The sequence below is a fragment of the Podarcis erhardii genome (assembly GCF_964252035.2).
Source record: "Podarcis erhardii genome assembly, chromosome: W".
Taxonomy (NCBI): Eukaryota; Metazoa; Chordata; class Lepidosauria; order Squamata; family Lacertidae; genus Podarcis; species Podarcis erhardii.
In genome coordinates, this window is record NC_138506.1 from 11472409 (window position 1) to 11493551 (window position 21143).

General features: G+C 44.8%; 1 protein-coding gene across 3 annotated transcripts in view; it reads right to left on the bottom strand.

The window, feature by feature from the left end:
- Positions 1-21143, bottom strand: part of LOC309333207 (fragile X messenger ribonucleoprotein 1-like) — a 209723-nt gene that overhangs the window by 79696 nt on the left and 108884 nt on the right. For all 3 annotated transcript variants that reach the window (XM_081846613.1, XM_081846612.1, XM_081846611.1), the window contains 5 exons: positions 18507-18600; positions 18295-18411; positions 16963-17133; positions 6710-6788; positions 5433-5542 (listed from right to left, as the gene is read on the bottom strand). In XM_081846613.1, coding sequence (XP_081702739.1) covers positions 5433-5542; positions 6710-6788; positions 16963-17133; positions 18295-18411; positions 18507-18600 — 571 coding nt within the window. The remainder of the gene's footprint in view (positions 1-5432; positions 5543-6709; positions 6789-16962; positions 17134-18294; positions 18412-18506; positions 18601-21143) is intronic.

Consider the following 21143-nt stretch of genomic DNA (forward strand, 5'->3'; position numbering starts at 1 on the left):
ATTGGGTCCTTGAAGGGGGTGCCCCTCAGAAGATTTTCCGTGCGGGTCCACCAACACATGAAGAACTTGAGATGAGGTGATAGACACCTGTAGCAATTGTGGGTAATGGCCCACTGATGAGGGAGTAGAGTCCACTGCAGGGTGCAGGCATGGTGTTTTGCCGAGGGTGCAATCTGCGAAGCTGACATGCAGAGGCTGAAGACCGATGCTAGATGTTTCGATGAGATTAAAGGAGATGCTGCTGCTTTGATCTTGGCTATCCCTCTTTGGAGAGACACTTCCCCCTTCACTGTAACCAAGAGGGCCCTGAGATGGAGGATTCTTTTGAGAAGGCGTTAGACAGCTTTTTTCTCTGTTGATTAGGAAGCCATGGTCTTGCAAGGTGCAGAGGGTGAGTTGTAGATGGGCAAGCGCTTCATGAAAGGTTGGCGCTTTGACTAGGAGATAGAGAATTGGGTGCCATTTCTTCTGTGCTTTTCTGGCAACAACGAAGAATATGGAGTAGAGACCACAAAAACACTGGTGTGAAGGAGCTGGAACTATAGCTCCCATGGAAAGATGATAATGAATTGAAGACCAAACAGCTTGAAGACGAAGTTTGTTTTTTGGTAGTACGGAAGGGACGAAATGATTGGGAGGAACCAAAATGAAGTCTATTAGGTAACCTTCTGAAATAATTTTCAGAACCCAGTGGTCAGAGACAGACTTTTGCCAGGCAGGAAAAAGCTGGAAAGACGACAAACACATGGGACATCATTGGGTTCGTTATTTGGTTGTCTTTGCATTTGAGGAAGTCTGGAACTGCTGGAACCCTTGCCTCCCTTGAAAACGATGACGAAAGGGCTGGGTTCGGAATGCAAAGTCCCTTTGTCTCTTCTGGGTTCGAAAGGGGCGAAAGGACTGAGATTGAGAAGCATTTGGTGAGAAACGATGGGCTGGTTGCTTGTCATCTCTCTGAGTTAGCAAAACTTTCCTTTTATCCTTTGATTCAATAAGGACATCTTTCAATGCCCCTTCCTCAAAAAGGTGACCGCCGGAAAAGGGAACGGTAGAAAGGTTCACCTTAAACGCTGCGTCCACATTCCAACTCTTTAGCCACAAGGTGCATCTAGCCATTATCTGGGATGTCATTGCTCTAGCTGAAAATTGAATGGAATCCATAGAGGCATCAGTCATAAAGGCCCAAGCCTTTAGCTTAGTCAGAATTTGGCGTTGATGGGCTGCATCTTGGGGATGAGATTACAGTAAGTCCTCAAGCCACACAATGCATGCTTGGGCACGTGATGAAGCAACACAGGAAGCTCTTAAGGAAAAGGCAGCTGTTTCATGAATTTTACATGGAGCAAACTCCAGCCTCCTGTCAGTCACATACCAGAGTCAGGCATCTCCCTCCCGGGGGACCAGATGACGAGATGAAAGATTTAACACCGGTTGGTCTATGGCAGGAGTCTTAATATGTGCAATGAACTCAGGATCCAAATCATACAACTTGTCAGCCAGGGCAGTATTCTTTCTAGAATGCATAGGTGCATCGAGCTCAGACTTAACAACCGCCTTCAATACTGAGGGCACCAACATAAAGTTAGCTGAGGTTAGCTGTACTATTAATTAGTACAGACACCTCGCTCTCTGGTTTTGAGGCTGACATTTTGTCAGACTGAGTTGATCATTCTAATGTGTGCATTATCTTATGTTTCAGGATGGGGGCACTAGACTCTTGGAATATTCTTATATAAAGGGATTCGTCTTGAACAGAACCATCATTCTAATCATCATCAACTTTTGCTTCTAGCAAAGAGGATGGAGAGGAAGGAATAGGAAACTCATCCTCAGCCTCTTTTCCCATAGAGTTGAAGGGGTTAGGAGAAGAGATCCTAAGATCCAACTACAACAGAATGGGTTGCTTCCTTTGACTTAGGCTGCTTCTTTGGAGGCAAGTTTAAATGCAATTCAGAGGACAGTGAGGCAATAAGGGCTTCCTTCTTCTTCTTTTTTAAAAAAATAATTTTTATTAAGTTTTCCATTTAACAATCCAATCATATCACATTAGTTAATCCGAATTATACCAATACATATCATAAAATCCAAATATTTTGCCGAATTTTAAAAATTTTTGTTGGGGGTACCCATGCTTCGAGTTCAGTAAGGGTCCAATCACCTCATATTTCTGCTGCTTTGATGTTCACAAGTCCCATCTTCCCATCTTCTTGTTGTTATCTTTTTTCTTCTTAATAACCTCTGAGTTGTTTCCACAGGCGAGTTGAAGCAAGCATTATTATGTTTCTGTGTGGACTTTCATGCTGATCCAAAAGTCCTATTCGAGCGGCAGGCGCCATTTCAACAGTTCCGATGAAATAAAGTCTAAGCGTCTGCTCATTAATTTTCCCAGACCAGTTGCTCCATAAATCAGCCTTTCCAGGGGAGTTTTTGCCAAATCAGACGTACAATCCAAACATGATAACAGAACAGTGGCTCGCCTCCCCCTTTGACTGTAAATCTCGCAACAAAGTCTGTCTCATAATGGCGGATCCCGATTACTAACTACGTCACCCAAAAGCCTTTCGTTTCCTTTCCAGATCTTCCGCAAAACAAAGCCTTTAGTTAATATTTTTATTTCCACAGTTTATATTCCAATCTCACTTGCTATCAATCATGTGACGGTTCTTCTAGGGGAGAGGTTGTTAGGTAAATCATATTAAAAAAGAAAAAAGTTCCCCCCCCCTTTCCGTTCCGTTTCAACATACCAACATAGCTGTGATTCTTTGATGTAGTCCTCTGTTCAATCCATCCCATCACTCTTGACTTCTCAGTGGTAGATTTAATTAGCAGTTAGAACACCCTTTCCTTCGCTCGAAACATGTGCATTTACTTTTCTCCAATTATTTTATCTTAAGCAATGCAACTAGGGTCGCACTCAGAAGTAGCGTCTGGGAGATCCAGAAACTCACTCGAGGGCTTTCCGTCCAGTGCCCCCACCCCCTCCTTCTTTCGAACTCGGGGGTGATTTATTGGCAACTGCGGACGAGGCAGCATCTTCCCATCCCCTGGGAAGAATTCAGGAGGCTAATTTACTCCCATCATCAGCCTCTTAATTACCTCGTGTGAGCCGGAGAGATGGTATTGTCAGCCATCTTCCAAGGCGCCCCTAGCGGCCCCCCCATATAAGGGCTTCCTTCAACTGCTCAATTAATGGGGCTGGAAAGGTTTGAGAAATGGTGGATGGAGCACCGTGAGTGACTGGAGAGGGATCAAGACACTCTTGTTCCTGTTCCTCAGAAAAACCTAAGAATTCTGGCTCAGAATCAGATAAAGCGTCAATCTGTGCCTCACCAGCAGGTGTCGGTATAGTCTTAGTATTCAACTGAATGGAAGCACTTTAGAGGCTGTATTGTGAGCCTGGGACTGATGTAAAATTATGGAAGAAAGACGCTTCCTTGGAAGGCCTGAGGGAGCAGTCTTAGCACGTCCCCTGGCCTTAGAGGACACTAAGTGCTTCAGTTTTTGCTTTGCTTTTTTGTAGGTGGGCTGCTTAAGCCACAAGTGTCCTCCATGGCAGCCATTAAAACAGCAAAGACAGACACACAAATACACAAACAGCCTTTGATTTTCACCAAATAAACACTCAACTCAGTTTGCCATGTTGGAATCCATGATTTCCAGGCAGCTGAGTTCCTTATATAAGCATGACCTATAACACTGGTGTGTGTTGGAGAGTGTTAGTGTGGTGTGGTTAGTGTTGAGGAGTTGCTGAGAGTTAAGAAGTCGTGTTGTAAATAGTAACTTGTGAATAGCTTCTATGTTTGCTGCTGCAAATAATAAAACAACAAGAACCAAGCTACTAGGTCAGCAGTTTTTGTTCCTACTAGTCGTGCAGCTGGGCAATCTCAAGAGTTGCTCAACAATCGCTGCGGTACTCTGCTAAGCTGTGCAACAGGCGAAAGCACTTCGAAGGTTCAGACGGTTCCAAAAGTTTTAACATGCCACTCCGTGGACCAGGAGAAAAGAAAGGCAAAAGCCTTATGTCAAACCACACACTCTGTTTGCCATACTCAGGCAGGGATGGAATAGGAACGATGGTCTAAAAACAGCGAACCGGGAGGAGGTGGCCAAGTCGTTTTTAAATCAAGGCAGGAGAATGCAAATGCCACACCACGAGTCACATAAGTAACACACACACCAAAACAAAACAAATAAATACAGTTGTAACCCCAGAAAAATGGCGGTGGCCACTAGGCTAAGAAAAGGATCTCACTGAAAGAGGGCCACTGCACCTGAAGGCAGGAATGGACATTGGCACTGTGGCAATGACACCGGCTCTGGAAAATTTATTGATTAAGTAAATAACTAAGGAATAAAAGAAGGGTGGTAAATAAGCAGAACAACCAAACGTAAAGAGTAAGGGAAAGGGGTTTTTTTTTGGGGGGGGGGGGGGAAACACGTGTGGACAAAGAAAGAACTGTAAAACGAAAATAACGATAAAGGAAATCTAAAGAAAAAAAGGGAGTTCAGAGAAATTATCACTACACAAGTACTTTTACTTGAACCGTGAATTTCCTTTTAATTGAAACACAAGGCAACCATGAGATTCTGGATTGCACCCATGCTACCAATGTAAATGGTGAGCCATATTCAATTCAGTGAAGTCTGAACCTTCTTGTGATACACTTAGCTAACCCCTGCAACCCTACCCAAACTACAACCAGATGACTGAGCTCCTGGTGCTTGTCAAACAAGCTTCACAGAAGCAGTCATGGTGGGTTACACGTTGTGTAGGACTGATCCAAAAATAGGCCCATAAGTGCTCAGTTATACATGTAGTTGATAGTACAGTGGTACCTCGGGTTACATACGCTTCGGGTTACATACGCTTCAGGTTACAGACTCCGCTAACCCAGAAATATTACCTTGGGTTAAGAACTTTGCTTGAGGATGAGAACAGAAATCATGCAGCGGTGGCACAGTGGCAGCAGGAGGCCCCATTAGCTAAAGTGGTACCTCAGGTTAAGAACAGTTTCAGGTTAAGAACAGACCTCCAGAACGAATTAAGTTCTTAACCCGAGGTACCACTGTACCAAATAAATTCAGTAGCCATGGAATCACAGAATTGTAAAGTTGGAAGAGACCCTGAGGGTCATCTAGTCCAACCCCCTGCAAGGCAGGAATCTCAACTAGATCATAAATGAAAGATGGCCTTCCAACCTCTGCTTTAAAACCACCTTTTAAAGGAGTCCATTCCACTGTCAAACAGCTCTTAACTTCCAAAAGTTCTTTCAAATGTTTAGTCAAAATCTCTTTTCTTGTAACTTGTATGCATGTAATTGGCCAGCGTTACACTAAAACTCATGACAAGTACTTAGAACCAGTAAGTAGAGGTTTTATAACAGAAATGCACAGTGCTTCCTTGTTGAATCTAAAACAGCATATAAACATACCTCTTCTTCTGGAAGATTTTTATCATTCTCAGCCTCAATTCTGACTCTTACAACACCTGATTTATCCACGATCTCTTGAATGAGTTTTCCGTTTTTCCCTATAACTTTTCCTATTAAGACATACAGAACATCTAGAATTTAGGGGTTTGATCAGGTTAGTAAAAGTATCAGCACAGAACATCTTTCATCAACCATTTGAAAGTTTCAGCCGTGTGTTGATGCAGTAGCTTTGCACACCCTTCCAGGGGGCTTGTAAGTGAATTTGGTTGAGGGCACTTAGAAGCTTGCCTGTGATTGATAATCACGCACACGCACACACACACACGCGCGCGCACACACAGCGCTTCACTAATCATCATACTTATGCTTCTTTACAGCAATGTCTATTCGTCTTAATTCAAATCAGGCAATATATTTAAGATCATGATTTACATCAAGAAAAAAGGACCATTTTAATAACAGTAATTTCAATCACATATCCCTGAACAAGCAAGCATGCTACTCAGTTACTATAGCTGGAGTCTTTATACAACCTAGGAGCACTACCTAAAACTTTTGGTTAAATACAAGAGGCAGATCTCTGTTTGACTCTGTACAAGAAGGTAATTGAGAATACATCTTTCCATAACAGTAACTGATGGGCTCAAATTTTTAATGTGCTTTTATTATATATAGGTATGCTGAAAACTGCTTGGCTTTCAGGATATAGCAGTGTATGAATATTTTAATAAATTAATTACATAACTGGAGACAAACTGCAATACATGTTAACACTTACTTCAATTAAACAAAGGCAAGTCTTCCAGATTTTAATGTGCACAACATTGGATAAGCAAGGATTTATTCAGTGGACAATATAGAATCTCTCAATAAGATGTAAAGTAAATATTATGCTCTTTAGTTAGCAAAGTCAAGTATTTATATTTCAAGAATTGAACACACTGCAGAGCTTTGGTAGCAGAAGAACATAAAATGTATTACTTCCTATGTCATTCATAATGTCTAATCCAGAAGTCAAGTGAATTCCCTCACAGTTTTTATATTAAAAGGCATATTTTAACGTAAATCTGTTTGATAAATGGTCACCATTTGGTTCTAAGATGATAAGCATGGACTTTAAATAGTTCACATTGTTAGGATTTTATCTGAAACCTTAACACATGTATCACAACTGAAACTTAAATAATAAAATAGTCATGCTTTCAAATAGTTCTCTGATCGTTCTAAGAAAACAAATCACTGATTTGACTTTGAAATCGCAGCCCAAATTGACATACCTACTAGGTTTCTGGGGACTTGGATGATATCTTCAGCAAATTCAAGATAACTTCTTGCCTTCTTCACTGCATCTTGATCCTATAGGACAGAGATTTTCAACCTTTTTGAGTCCACGGGTCCCTTGACAAACTACATTCTTTCTGCGGCACCCCATGGGGCTCAGGAGCCCACTTATGTCAACCCTTGCCTGCACAGCTGGCAGCCTCTCACCCTTTTTTGAACACCCTCCCTTGTGGAGTGTTCCCTCAGCCTCCTTCCCTCTCCCCTCTCCTTGCGAGTCCTCCAGGCAGCTGCTGCTGCCGCCCCTGGTCTCTGAGTTGCCCCCACTCCAGAGAGAGGTGCCTCCTCACACTGCCTCACAGGGGCCTGGGACTTGTCTATCCATTTCCAACAGCAAGGAATGACGGACTGGCTGGCTGGCTGAGCTCCTTCTCCCTCTTGCTTGCTTACTTAGAGGCCACTTCAGCTCCTGGCCAGCCCCAGAGACACTATTCACCTGCTGAACTTGTAGCCAGGGCTGCTGCAACAAATAGCTGTGCAAGCCTTTGGGAGGCAGAGACATGAGAGGTCATCAGAGGAGGGAGGGAAGGAAAGAAGGGCAGAGGCCAGTATTGCCCACGGCACCCCTGACCATCATTCAAGGCACCCCAGGGTGCCTTGGTCACTGGTTGCAAACCACTAGTATAGGAAATACAATTAAAATGATAGAAAATTTTAACCTATATGATACTTGGAAAACGAAGCATCCCAATGAGAAGGATATTACACATTTCTCTGAAACTAAAATATCGGGTAGACACAATTTGGATTTCGAAAGGGTTGACTCTTAATTTGGAAAAGGCAGAAATCTTGAGCAGAACAATCTCAGACCATAATCCAGTAATAATTCATATGAAAACTAAAAAACAAAAAAGGGGAAGATGGAGGCTGAATGATGAGATATGGAGAGATGAACAATTAGTGGCAAGAGCAAAAGAAACGTTGGCAGAATTCTTTGAAATAAACGAAAAACAAAACGCAGACATGAATGTAATTTGGGATGCAAGTAAAGCTTACATGAGGGGCTTTGGGATACAACAAATGTCTAGGATAAAAAATAAAAAAGACAAAAATATTCAAGAAATAACCAGACAGATAAGAAATAATGAAAAAGAATTGATTAAAAACCCCAAAAACGGGGAAATAATTCAAAATATAAAGATACTACAATCTCATATATTTAATTTATTAAATAAGGAGGTGGAAAATAAAATTAAATGGATGAGACAAAGGTATTTCGAATCAGCTAATAAGCCCAGCAAGATGCTGGCCTGGTTGACAAAGGAAAAACATACAAAAAGAATTATAAATAAAATCTCAGACCAAGGTGAAGAAATAACCCCGAAAAAATTAAAGCAAAATTTTTATTAAAAATTTGATTGAATTGGAACAAAAAGACGATAACAAAATAAAGGAATATTTGTTAAAAAAACAATTACCAGTAATTGAAAAAGAAGAATATGATTATTTAAATTCTAGTATAGAAGCAGAGGAAATTGCACAAGTTATAAGGAAAATGAAGATTGGCAAATCACCAGGCACAAATGGGATTACAATAAATTACTACAAAAAATTAGAGGAGGTAATTCTCCCAAAATTGAAAAGGGTTATTGTCAGGGAACTGCCATCAGAGCTGGAGGCAGAAGGAAGGCTCCAGAGGGATGCCGGAGAGGGTCCCAGTAGGGAGAGAGGCAGCCCATCTGCTGGGGAAGGAAATCAGCGTAACACCAGTGGAGAAGGGGGGCAGAGAGGGGATTTGGAGAGGAGGCTCCAAGACTCTTCACCAGAAACCAGCGGGGAGAGCACGGGTACTCCGCTGCCCACTCCCTCCCTGCGCAGAAGACTTCTGCGCACGGAGAGTAGGAGGAGACTTGGCGTCAAAGAACTTCTTTGCTGGAAGAGATTCAAAAAACGCCCACTGACGGATTCTGCCAGCGACTGAGACAGCCACGAAGTGAAGGGCTGTCCAGACAGAAAGGGTTCAACCAGACCACCAAGCCAAGAGTGGCGGCAACTTACTCACAAGCAACCCCTAGAACCATTACAGCAATCCGTCAGTCCCCGAAGTTGCTTGTGCGCAGCTCCAGAGAGGCAGCACAATGAGCCAACCCAGGGAAACCGGAGAGACAGAGCAAGCAGCTGGAGTGCAAAATCTGGTAGAGAGGAACCAAGATTTGGAACAGCATGTGGCTCTCCTGACGGCGAGGCTGGACAAAAGACGAACTCAGGATGCACAGGTCAGACCCACCCCCATCGCAAGGAAGGTACCGGGGCTGGTACACAAGTTTGGGGGAAAGCCCCAGGACTACAATGCGTTCCGAATGCGATGTATTCCAGTGAAGTAGAGCAAAGTCTGAACCTATTCAAATGTTGTTTGAGGAGGGGTTGTCCCCAACGGTGAAGGACGAGCTGTCCCGCGCACCCCGTCCACAGTCGATGGATCAGCTGACCAAGGCTGTGCTTGCGATTGGAGTGCGCCAGGAAGCGCGGGCTCAGGAGAAACGCGAAGTGAGAGGGGAACGTTGCCATGACTACCGCATTCCTGAAATACCGAGACAGCCTTCCCAGGCGGCTGAGCCAATGGAAATAGATGGCGCGCGTGCGAGGTTTCAAACCTCAGGGAAGGTCGCAAGAGGGAGGGAAAGGATTGGAAAACCACCAAGAAGTGTTTCCTCTGCCAACGGCCAGGACATTTTGCCAGGGTCTGCCCTCAAAGAGAGGCCTGGCAAGGGATGGTGGGAGCTGCTGGCTGTGAGGAGAAGGGGGAGGAAGTGCAGGCGTAGGGAAACGACAACGCCTGGCTGCCAACCAGCAGGGGCAGCAGCCAGGCCAGCAACCAATAGAAGTGCCCCAGCCTGACCCTCCCAAAGCAGCTATAGCCATAGAAGTGGTGCTAGAACTCCCGAATGGGCACCCAGTCAAAGTTAAGGGGCTGCTGGATTCAGGCACCTCCTGTCATTTTTTCAGCAGGGACTTTGCTCTGGAGCATCAACTCCACCTGCTGCCCCTGGATTATCCCTTGCAAGTGACCACTATCGATGGCAGGGAACTTCGGGGGGGGGGGGGAGTGACACACCAGACCCCGCCAATGAGAATGAGGGTTTCCAGGCACACAGAGACCATTGCCTTTCACGTGGCCACACTGGCAGGGGCCCCGATAATACTGGGGATGAGCTGGCTGGCACTGCATGATCCAGTAGTGTCATGGCATCAGCGGTCAGTCACCTTTGGGTCAGCTTACTGCTTGGAACACTGTCGGGGGGGGGGGGGAGAACCCAAGGATGACAGTTGCCAGGGTGGCTGGGCTGGCTGTGGAACCAAAAGGGGAGGTGCCACCACAATATGCTGACCTGAAGGAAGTCTTCAGCGAGAAGGAGGCGGATAGACTACCCCCCCCATAGGCCCTTTGACTGCCAAATCAACTTACTCCCAGAGGCTCAGCTGCCGGTGGGTAAGCTGTATGCCATGTCTGACCGGGAGATGCAAGAGTTGCGACAATTTATTGACAAGAACCTGAAGACGGGGTTCATAAGAGAATCAAAGGCGGTGGGGGGCAGTCCGGTGTTCTTTGTGGACAAAAAAGACACTAATCAGCCCAGACTTGTAGTGGATTACCGGGCCGTCAACCTGGTGTCCGAACCCGTGACCTTCCCGATGCCCAGGATTGACGACATTTTAACACGGGTGAGGCAGGGGAAATTTTTTACCAAGCTGGACCTCAGGGGAGTGTACAATTTGATTAGGATGAGGGAGGGGGACGAATGGAAAACCACCATGTTCACCCCCATGGGGGCTTTTGAATACTTGGTCATGCCATTTGGATTACAATCGGGCTCCGCCTGCTTTCAAGCTTTCATGCACCACGTGTTGGGGTCCCTGCTGTACAAGAACTGCATAGCCTTTTTGGACAACGTCTTAATCTATTTGGACAATGAGAAGCAACATGTCAAAGACGTCAGGGAAGTGCTACAGAGACTGCAGAAACACCAGTTGTGGGTCAAGCTGGAAAAATGTCAATTTCACGCCAGAGAGGTCGAGTTTCTGGGGTACAAGTTGTCAGACAAGGGCCTAGCTATGGACCCAAGCAAGGTGCAGGCAGTGCTGGAATGGAAGGCCCCCCAAACCCGGAAGGACGTGCAGAGGTTCCTAGGGTTCAGCAATTTCTACAGGAAGTTCATCAAGAACTTTGCCCACTTGACAGCGCCCATCACAGATTGCCTCAGTAGCAAAAAGAAGTTCACCTGGATAGAAAGTGCCCAGCAATCCTTTGAAAGACTGAAGAAGGCGTTCGCTTCGGAAGAGCAGCTCCTGCACGTTGATCTGGAGAAGCCCATGAGGCTGGAGACCGACGTGTCAGACCGGGCCATTGGAGCGGTGCTTTTGCAGCCAGGGGCCAAGAAGGGCTGGAAGCCGTGTGCCTTTTTCTCGAGGAAGCTGAGCAAGTCGGAGCAAAACTATACGGTGTATGACCGCGAACTGCTTGCGATCTATGCGGCGTTTCGCCGATGGAGACATTTGTTAATAGGGGCGCAGCACAAGATCCAGGTTTGTACAGATCACAAGAACTTGGAATACTGGAGGACCGCGCGAGTACTCAACCAGAGACAGATTCGATGGGCACAGGAGTTCTCCAAGTTTTCCTTTGAGATCAGATACGTACCGGGAGAGGAAAACGTAAGAGGAGATGCGCTCTCCCGGAAGCCGGAGTACATGGAAGGAGAGGGACCACCGGAGATCCGACACGTGTTCCCCGAGGACCGATGGGTGTGGGGGGGAGCGTTCGTTGGGAAACGAGAACTGGCCGGCCTTACTAGAAACGACGAGTTTGCTCAAACTAAAATCAGGGAACTCCGGGACGGAAGGGAAAACCACAGAGGGTTTGAGGAAAAGGAAGGGCTACTGTACTATAAGGGGGCGCTGTATGTTATTCTAAAGCAGCAATGCTGCAGCAAGCAAAGGCTCTAACAGCTCAGACAGCTGCTAGTGGCTGCAAAGCCAGACAGGATGTATGTGACTGTTGCCATGGAAACAAAGGGGCAGTCCATTCTCCTTATTGAGCACAGGATATGAGCTCAGTGTGTGTCATATGACCTGTACAGGATGTACATGGGTGGAGTTTGGAGTTTTTCTCTCTGTTTGTTGAAGAGAGCAGACATCTTTTACTGTATGACTGCTATAGACAGGAATAAAAGCATGTAGTTACATTTCTGTCTGTGTCTGATTCCCCTCCCTGGGGATATGCAGGGAGGAGGAGAAGGAGGAGAAGCAGTTGGTGTGTTTTTCTCACAGCCTGAGGAAAATCGCCGGAACGGACCTCGTGTGTGCATTCCTGCCGGGAGTCGCCGGAGGGAGGTCAAGGAATTCAGCCGGTGCCTGCAGATAGGCACATACCTCTGACTGAGCCTGAATTCCAACACTGTATGTACCGGGGGAGACCTTGAGGGGGAAGGTACTCAAACAACTCCACGACAACCCAACAGCTGGGCACTTTGGACAGCACAAAACCATGCTGCTTGTCACCAGGCAGTTCTGGTGGCCAAGGGTGAGGGAAGATGTACGGGAATATGTACGGGGGTGCGACCGATGCCAGAGGGCAAAGGGGGAGAGGGCGGCCCCCGCAGGGTTGCTGGAACCCTTACCCACGCCGGGAAGACCCTGGGAGGTGGTGTCCATTGATTTTATGACAGATTTGCCCAAGTCAAAGGGGAAGACAGCAGTCATGGTAGTAGTCGATCTACTGACAAAGATGTGTCATTTCATAGCTTGCTCACATGCGGTGACGGCAGAGGAGACAGCCAGGTTGTTTGTGGATCACATCTTCTGGCTGCATGGGGCTCCTTCAAGGGTCATCTTGGATCGCGGGAAACAATTTACTTCCCGGTTCTGGAGGAAGCTCATGAGCTTGCTGCAGGTCGAGGTGGGCTTCTCGACGGCGAGACACCCGGAAACCAACGGGCAAGCAGAAAGAGCGAACAGTATACTCCAGCAATACCTACGCTGCTACGTCGGCGAGAGACAGAACGACTGGGTAGAGAAACTCGCGCTGGCAGAATTTGCGTACAATAACGCTGAACATGTGTCCACGGGAATGAGCCCGTTCCTGGCCAATTATGGGTGTCACCCCAGGGCCTTCCCGGGGAGGGGGGAGGAAGGGGGGAGTGTACCTGCGGCTGAGCAGTTTGTGGAAGAAATGGAGGCCTTGCACCAGCAACTCAAGATGAACTTGGAGCGGGCCAAGGAAGTTTACAAGAGGCAGGCAGACAAGCACCGTCGGGAGGGGGAGGCCATACGGGTGGGAGACTGAGTGTGGTTGTCAACCCAAGGGTTACCCCTAAAGGGAGGGTGCAAGAAGTTGCAGCCAAGGCGGCTGGGACCTTTTGAGGTAACACAGCAGGTGAACCCTGTGGCATTTAAGCTCAAGTTGCCTGAAAGCATGAAGATACATTCGGTGTTCCATAGGTCCTTACTCTCACCGTACAGGGAGGGGCGGGAATTTACGGGGCGGGAGGGAGGAGTCACCACCCACCCGCGGGTAGAGGAGAGGGAACACCACAACCAAGCCACGGAAATACTCGATTCCAGGTGGCGAGGGCGCCAGGTGGAGTACTTGGTAGCTTGGGAGGGAGAACCCAGGTCAGAAAACACGTGGGTTCCTGCTGAGGCCATCGATGACGGGTATTTGGTGGAAGAGTTCCACAGCCTGTTCCCAGATAAACCAAAACCACTAGCGAGATTCTGGGAGGAAGAATTTGGAACCACAGACGACGAAGAGGACTTTTTGGGTTTTCCTGCTTCAGAAGAGGAGGGAGGGGAGGTGTCAGAGGGAGAAGAATCAGACTGGGAGGCCCACCCCGTGGGAAGAGATCGGAGCGGGTGGGAAGCGGGTTTTGAATCCTCCGAGGAGGGCGACAGCTCCTTCCATGGATTCCCTGCATCATCGGCCGAGAAAAGGGAGGAGGTTGGATCAGAAGGTCGGGCCGGGGGTGGAGGGGGTCCTGGGGGGGAGGTGGATGTCAGGGAACTGCCATCAGAGCTGGAGGCGGAAGGAAGGCTCCAGAGGGATGCCGGAGAGGGTCCCAGTAGGGAGAGAGGCAGCCCATCTGCTGGGGAAGGAAATCAGCGTAACACCAGTGGAGAAGGGGGGCAGAGAGGGGATTTGGAGAGGAGGCTCCAAGACTCTTCGCCAGAAACCAGCGGGGAGAGCATGGGTACTCCGCTGCCCACTCCCTCCCTGCGCAGAAGACTTCCGCGCAGGGAGAGTAGGAGGAGACTTGGCGTCAAAGAACTTCTTTGCTGGAAGAGATTCAAAAAACGCCCACTGACGGATTCTGCCAGCGACTGAGACAGCCACGAAGTGAAGGGCTGTCCAGACAGAAAGGGTTCAACCAGACCACCAAGCCAAGAGTGGCGGCAACTTACGCACAAGCAACCCCTAGAACCATTACAGTTATGAACAATATATTTGAGGAAAGAAAAATTCCATGTTCATGGAAGGAGGCCTTAATAACGTTTATACCTAAGCAGGGATCAGACTTGGAAAATATCAAAAATTATAGGCCAATATCACTATTAAATACAGATTATAAAATATTTACTGGAGTACTAGCAAATAGATTAAAACTATTTTTGAATAGAATAATTAATAGTGATCAGGCCAGATTTTTGCTGGGCAGACACATAAAAAAAATACAAGGATAATAATAATTGACCTCTTGGAATATGTAGAAATGAAACCTAGCAAAAAGGTAACTTTTTGCTGCAACTGGTAGATGCAGAAAAGGCCTTCAATAGGGTTTCTTGGGACTTCCTAGTGAAAACTATCAAATGAATGGGTATTGGAAATAAAATAACAAATGGAATTAAGGCTATCTATGCCAATCAGAAAGCAAAATTGATTATAAATAACAAGATTATTGAAGAATTTAATATTGAAAGAGGGACAAGACAAGGTTGCCCCCTCTCCCCACTCCTATTTATCACCATCTTAGAGACACTTTTAGTAGCAATAAGGAAGGACCCAAAGATTACAAGTATAAATTTAGGAACTCGGTACAACAAAGTCAAAGCCTTTGCTGATGACGTGATTATTACTACTGAAAACCCTATGGAAAGTATACAAGAAACTCTTTTAAAAATGGAAAATTATGGGGAAGTCTCAGGGTTTAAATTAACAGAGATAAATCCAAGCTTTTATCGAAAAACGCGTGTAAGGAAGAACAAGATGAATTAGAAAAAGCAACGGGACTTAAAATAACTAGCAAAGCAAATTACCAGGGGGTCTGGATTAATAATAAGAACATAAATCTGTATAAAGATAATTATGCGGGGGGGGGATGGAAAGAAATAAAAAAAGAACTAGAGACTAGGGGAAAACTAAATCTGTTCCTGTGGGGAAGAATATTGTATCTATCATCAAAATGATGGTACTCCCCAAGATGCTTTTCCTATTCCAAACACTACCCATAATCAGTGAGATAAAATGTTTTAAGGACAGGCAAAAAGACCTTGCTAAATTTATTTGGCAAGGAAAAAAAACATGCATAAAATTCAAATTGTTAACAGAGGTTAAGGAGAGAGGGGGATTTGCAGTCCCAGATGTCAGATTATATTTTGAAGCGGCATGCTGTGTCATGTGACAAAGACACATGAGAGCAGAAGTAGCAAAGCAGGGTGGGAAGTGCTGGGACTGCACAATCATTTGGGCCTACTAAAGTTATTCAGGCCTAACTGATAACTGTTGAGTCACTCTGACATGTGAAATGGCAGCCAGTTTCACTTTGTGCTCTCTGTAAGATTTCAGTGAGAGTCTGTCTGCCTCAGCTGTGAACAGAGTCAGTATATAATCTCAGCCAAACTGTTTGGAATCATGTTGTTTATGAAGAAGTTTATTTTAATTCAGTAAAGCTTTTATTCTTTAAAACTCTGCATTATTAATTTACGCTGCGCGTCATGCTGGACCTGGATAAAGGATCGGATATTGCTAAAAAAAACACTGAGATATTGGGTTTAGAGGGTTGGGACAATGCTTTCGGCTGGCACGGGTACTTAGGATACGATAAAATGAAATCACATAGGGGATTCATAAATCACATTGTAAGGAAAGCATTGTATAATGTCTGGGAGAGAAATAAACCTTTAATGGTTACAAGAACACCTTGGTAGCTCTCACCCATTGAATCAATAGCAGTCCATAGGAAGAATATGAGCAATGATTAGCCAATTTATAGGGATTTGGTAGAGGAAATAAGTAATTACCCAAAAATTAAAGAACTTTGAAGAAATAAAAAAGATGGGATTAACTTGATTAGAGTATTGTAAATTAAAAGCGGTCTTTGAAAAAGATAAAAGATGGAAGGGTTTTGATAATGAAATATTGAACCTGGAGAAAGAAATCCTATATAATAATCAAAAGACTTTATCCAAAATGTGTAAGTTACTGTTAAATTGGCAGTTAAAAGATGAAGAAATCAAAGACGTTATGATAAAATGGGAACAAGATCTAGGCCACACAATTGAATTGCATAAATGGAAAGAACTATGGACAAAGAATATAAAATTTACGGCTTGTTACTTAATAAGAGAAAATCTCATGAAAATGCAATACAGGTGGTATTGGACCCCTGGAAAGCTGGCAAAAATTAATAAAACTCATAACAACAAGTGTTGGAGGTGCAAAAATCAAGTAGGAACCTTTTACCATATGTGGTGGGCGTGCCCAGAGATGCGAAAGTTCTGGGACACAACCTATGAGGAGATGAAGAAGTTATTAAAAATTACATTCAACAAAAAACCAGAAGAATTTCTTTTGGGAATTTTGACAAACAATATCCCTAAAGTGAAAACAAGACTATTTCTTTATGCAACGTCAGCAACATGGAACATGGAAGCAGCATGGAAGCAAGATCATATACCCACCAAAGAAGAATGGTTGTGCAAACTGTGCGAGTACTTGGAACTCGCAAAGCTGACAGATATAAGATGATATAAATCTAACATCTAAGATATAAATTCTTCCTTTCTGGTGTTTCTGCTTTTACACCTTTCTTTTTTGCTCTCTCTACTTAAGTTTTTGTATTTTCGTTTTTTGTTTAAATTTGTGCATTTTGATTTATGTATATGTGCAATACTGTGTGTGTGTGTGTGTGTGTGTGTGTGGCTGTTAAAGGGTTGCAGTGTCCTAGAATCAGTTTCACAAAAAACAGATGCACCTCACCTCCCCATAAATATGGAATGTACAAGTGTCTTCATCAAGATCTATAGCTGTCACACCCGGTACTTTTCTGGCTTGCTGAATATTAGCACCATGAGTGCCAATGGCCAGACCCATTAGATCTTCACATACAATGAACTGCTCATGAAATCGTGAAGCAAGCTGCCTTGAACTCTGTAGAAAGATGCATTCTTGGTTAGAACTGAAATTCACGCACCGAGAACCCCTTAAAAAGTACCAAATAAAATCACTTAAAGTAGCAAAGCAGTTATGTGCATGTAATCGGCTAGCATTTTAGGGTATTCACCATTTCAAATGTTAAGTTGCATTCAAATTACCGTATTTTTCGCCCTATAGGACGCATTTTTCCCCTCCAAAAATGAAGGGGAAATGTGTGTGCGTCCTATGGGGCGAATGCAGGCTTTCGCTGAAGCCTGGAGAGCTTCAGGAAGCTATCCTCAAGCCTTGCGAGCCCGCGGGAGTTCCCTTATGGGGCGAATGCAGGCTTTCGCTGAAGCCTTCCAGGCTTCAGGAAGCTATCCGCAAGCCTTGCGAGCCCGTGGGAGTTCCCGCCAGGCTTGCAAGGCTTGTGGGCAGCAGGCTGCAGCCTGAAGCACGGGGCGCGCTCCGGAGCGCGCCCTGGGCTACGGGCAGATGTCCGCAAGCCTTGCGAGCCCGGCGGGAGTTCCCGCCGGGCTCGCAAGGCTTGCGGATAGCAGCCTGTTCTGGGGGCTGGGGTCAGGGGAAGCTCGGGCTAGTTTTTTGGGGGGGAAATAAATAAATCTAGTTTTTTGGGGGGGAAATAAATAAATAAATAATTCTAGTTTTTTGGGGGGGGAAATAAATAAATAAATAAATATTCCCCCCACCCCAGCTGCGGGGCTGGGGTGGGGGGAATAATTATTTATTTATTTATTTCCCCCCAAAAAAAACTAGATGCGCCCTATGGGCCAGTGCACCCTATAGGGCGAAAAATACAGTATATGGACTCAATGGTTATTCTTGGACAAGTGAGCCAACTTCAATTTCCAGTAGGTTAAATGGAAACTACAGTAACCTATCTCAAGGGCTATTGCTAGCACTGAATTAAATATGAAAGCATTATCTACCTCTCTGTGACAGAGTGGGCTAATAAGCTAAAATGAATAATATGCCTGAACTGTTTTCAGCATCATTCTCTCAGTATTTTTACTATGGATCATTTCTTTGTTAAATTCTTATTTTTCCATTTCTACATAGAACCCACCAAAAAAGAGACTCCACAGAGATGACTAGTACAACAAATACATTAGTGGAGTTTTATAATAGTTTTTCAGATACAAACTGATACAGTACCTCTAATTGTTTGCTTGCTTCTTCATTTCTCATTATCAGTGATAACTTGGTGCGAAGACTTCGAAAATGAATATCAATGAGCATATTTGCACGTTTCATTGTTACCTCATTGATAGACTAAAGAATGGGGGGGGGAGAGAGAATAGATCTCTGATCATTATCACATTCAATGTAAGACAGTTTGAGTACATCTCAACAGCAGAAATACTTACCAAAATTATAAGTTGATGGGCTTCAGAATCATATGTTACTGAGAACGCCCCAACTGCCTTCTTGAAGTCCTTGTGCGTAGATTCCTTAGCGCACCTAAAACACAAAGTACTTAAAAAATTCAGAACTGTTTATTTAATGAAACCATATTGTTGTAAAGCAGTCATAGAACTGCAATGAAAACAAGTATTATCTAGTATGCACTGCACCACAGGGCGAGGAAAGAGAAGAGCTCTGGTGTACTTTTCAACAATGAAATGCCATAGTCTAGCAAAAAAAGCTCAAAGTCATGTCTGCAATGTGACATCTTTAAAAGTGACCAACACTGAAATAATTCACAAGCCTTCACCATTAGGTATGACTTATACTTAAATATTTCTCTTTGGATTTAACTAGTTAGGTTAAACTAGTCCATGTATGCATAGGCAATTAAATAGTGGCAAACACAATTTGACATATTAACTGTTCATATTCATGTATATACAGTATTGCCATAAATAAAATATTTTAATTAAATGTCATGTTGTTGTCCACAATGTCTGTCAGGACTTGCAGGAACTAGCTCAGTTGCAACATATTTTTAAACAAATTTGCATTATATCAAGTGTCTGCTACTGGTAAAATAACGAAGAAGAATTTATTATGGCCATAGACTAGCATAAGGTAAGAGCATCTACATACATAAATAAAGCATGCTAAATAGGCAATAGGGCAACTGTAGAAGTAGGGGATAGACATACTCATTCTCTTAATTACGATAGACCAGCGTAAGATAAAAACACATAAAAGCACATAAATCATGTGGCACATACCATCCTCCGGCGTATAGCCGCACAATATCTGGCAACTGTGTATGTTATATCCGGGTTTATATCTTGGAGCAGTAAGGAGATATAGAATTGCCCTGTGTGTCCTGGAAATTTGTGTATTATTGGCAGAATAAACCTGGCATGTATATTAGTATAATACTGGCAATGGAAAAAAACCATGTTCAGTTGTTTCTATGTGCCCAGAGCCACAGGGGCACTTTCTCTCCTCATAAGGTGTCTTCCTAAAACAATATTCCTGGATGGCTGAAGGGAGAGCCTGGCAAAGAGACAGAGTGAAAGCTCTTTGCTGTTTTGGTATTTCAAGATTGGTTAAATATGCCATTGGAGAGGTGAGGTACCTACTGGTTTCACTGATAGTAAAATTTGGGGACTTGGCTAGATCTGACTGATGTTCTGTATCAACCACACACTGTTTAATGGTTTCTTTGTCCTGTTCATAGCCCATGCCAAGTAAAAGCTGCAGGCTAAGACCTAGAGTTCTCTTCCATGTTGTTGGAAAGTCATCCTTTATAATTAGGGGGACAAGGCCATATGGGGTATAAATGGTTGGGGAAACCCAGTCAGAAGGGCAGGAAAGCAGGAAAGCAGGAAAGCAAGCAAGCAAGCAAGCAAGCAAGCAAGCAAGCAAGAAAGAAAGAAAGAAATTGTACCCCACATTCCCCGGCCGGAGCCAGGCTAAGGGTGGCTAACATCATAAAACTAACACAGTATACAAAGAACATAAAACAGGCAACCAATTAATTAAAATACATCTTAAAATTAGTTCAGAGCAAATTAAAATCTGGGCAGATGGCAGTCCACAGGTAAAATTGAGAGTGGTTAATATTCTCCAGGACCAAATGTTACCACTGGTTTTATAAAGGACCTGTGAGCAGGCTAGGACCTCTTTAATGCTTGTTCTTCTACAGAAAGAAAAGAACCAGACTGAACCCTAACCAAAGGCCTGGAGGAACAGCTCTGTCTTGCAGGCCCTGCGTAAAGATGTCAAATCCCGCAAGGCCCTGGTCTCTTGTGATAGAGCATTCCACCAGGCCGGGGCCACGGCCGAAAAGGCCCTGGCTCTGGTCGAGATCAGTCTAATCTCCCTGGGGCCTGGGATCTTCAGAGTGTTATTATTTGCAGACCTTAAGGGAGCAACTGGACTTCTCCGCGACCTTTCCCCTCTGCAGGGAGGTGGGACCGATTCAGATGGTCCGCCCCCGCCATTTAATGGATCCAAATGGTTTCCAGAGAGTGGAAGGGGATGCTTTATCCCATGTTGATGGCCTTTCAACTGATTCCCTGGTGGCCCATTGGAATGTGGAGCTAACCAGGGATATTGACTGTTTGGCTCCGAAGCGCCCTCTCCGATTGCATGGTGCCCGGACAGCCCCATGGTTTTCCATGGATCTGAGGGCAATGAAACAATCGCTGAGACGGCTAGAGCGCCGGTGGCCGATAACTCATTCTAAAGCTGACTGGACACGGGTTAGAGCTCAGTGTTGAGCCTACCAAGTGGCAGTAGTGATGGCGAAGAAGACTTTTTTCACTGCCTCTATTGCATCTGCAGAAAACAGCAGCAGGAGACTCAGGTGGTTCGCAATTTAGCGGAACCACCTGCTACATTGGGGCCCAGTACGGGCCACATGATCTCCTGCAATGATTTTGCAAAGTTTTTTGCAGATAAAGTCGCTCAGATTCAGGAAGAGGTAGACTCCACTGTGGGAGCAGGGCTGGGGCTGTAGAGTGCTAGAGTCCTCTCTATTAAAGTTGTGTGGGATCAATTCCAATCTGTTACCTCCGAGGATGTGGACAGGCTGCTTCGACGAG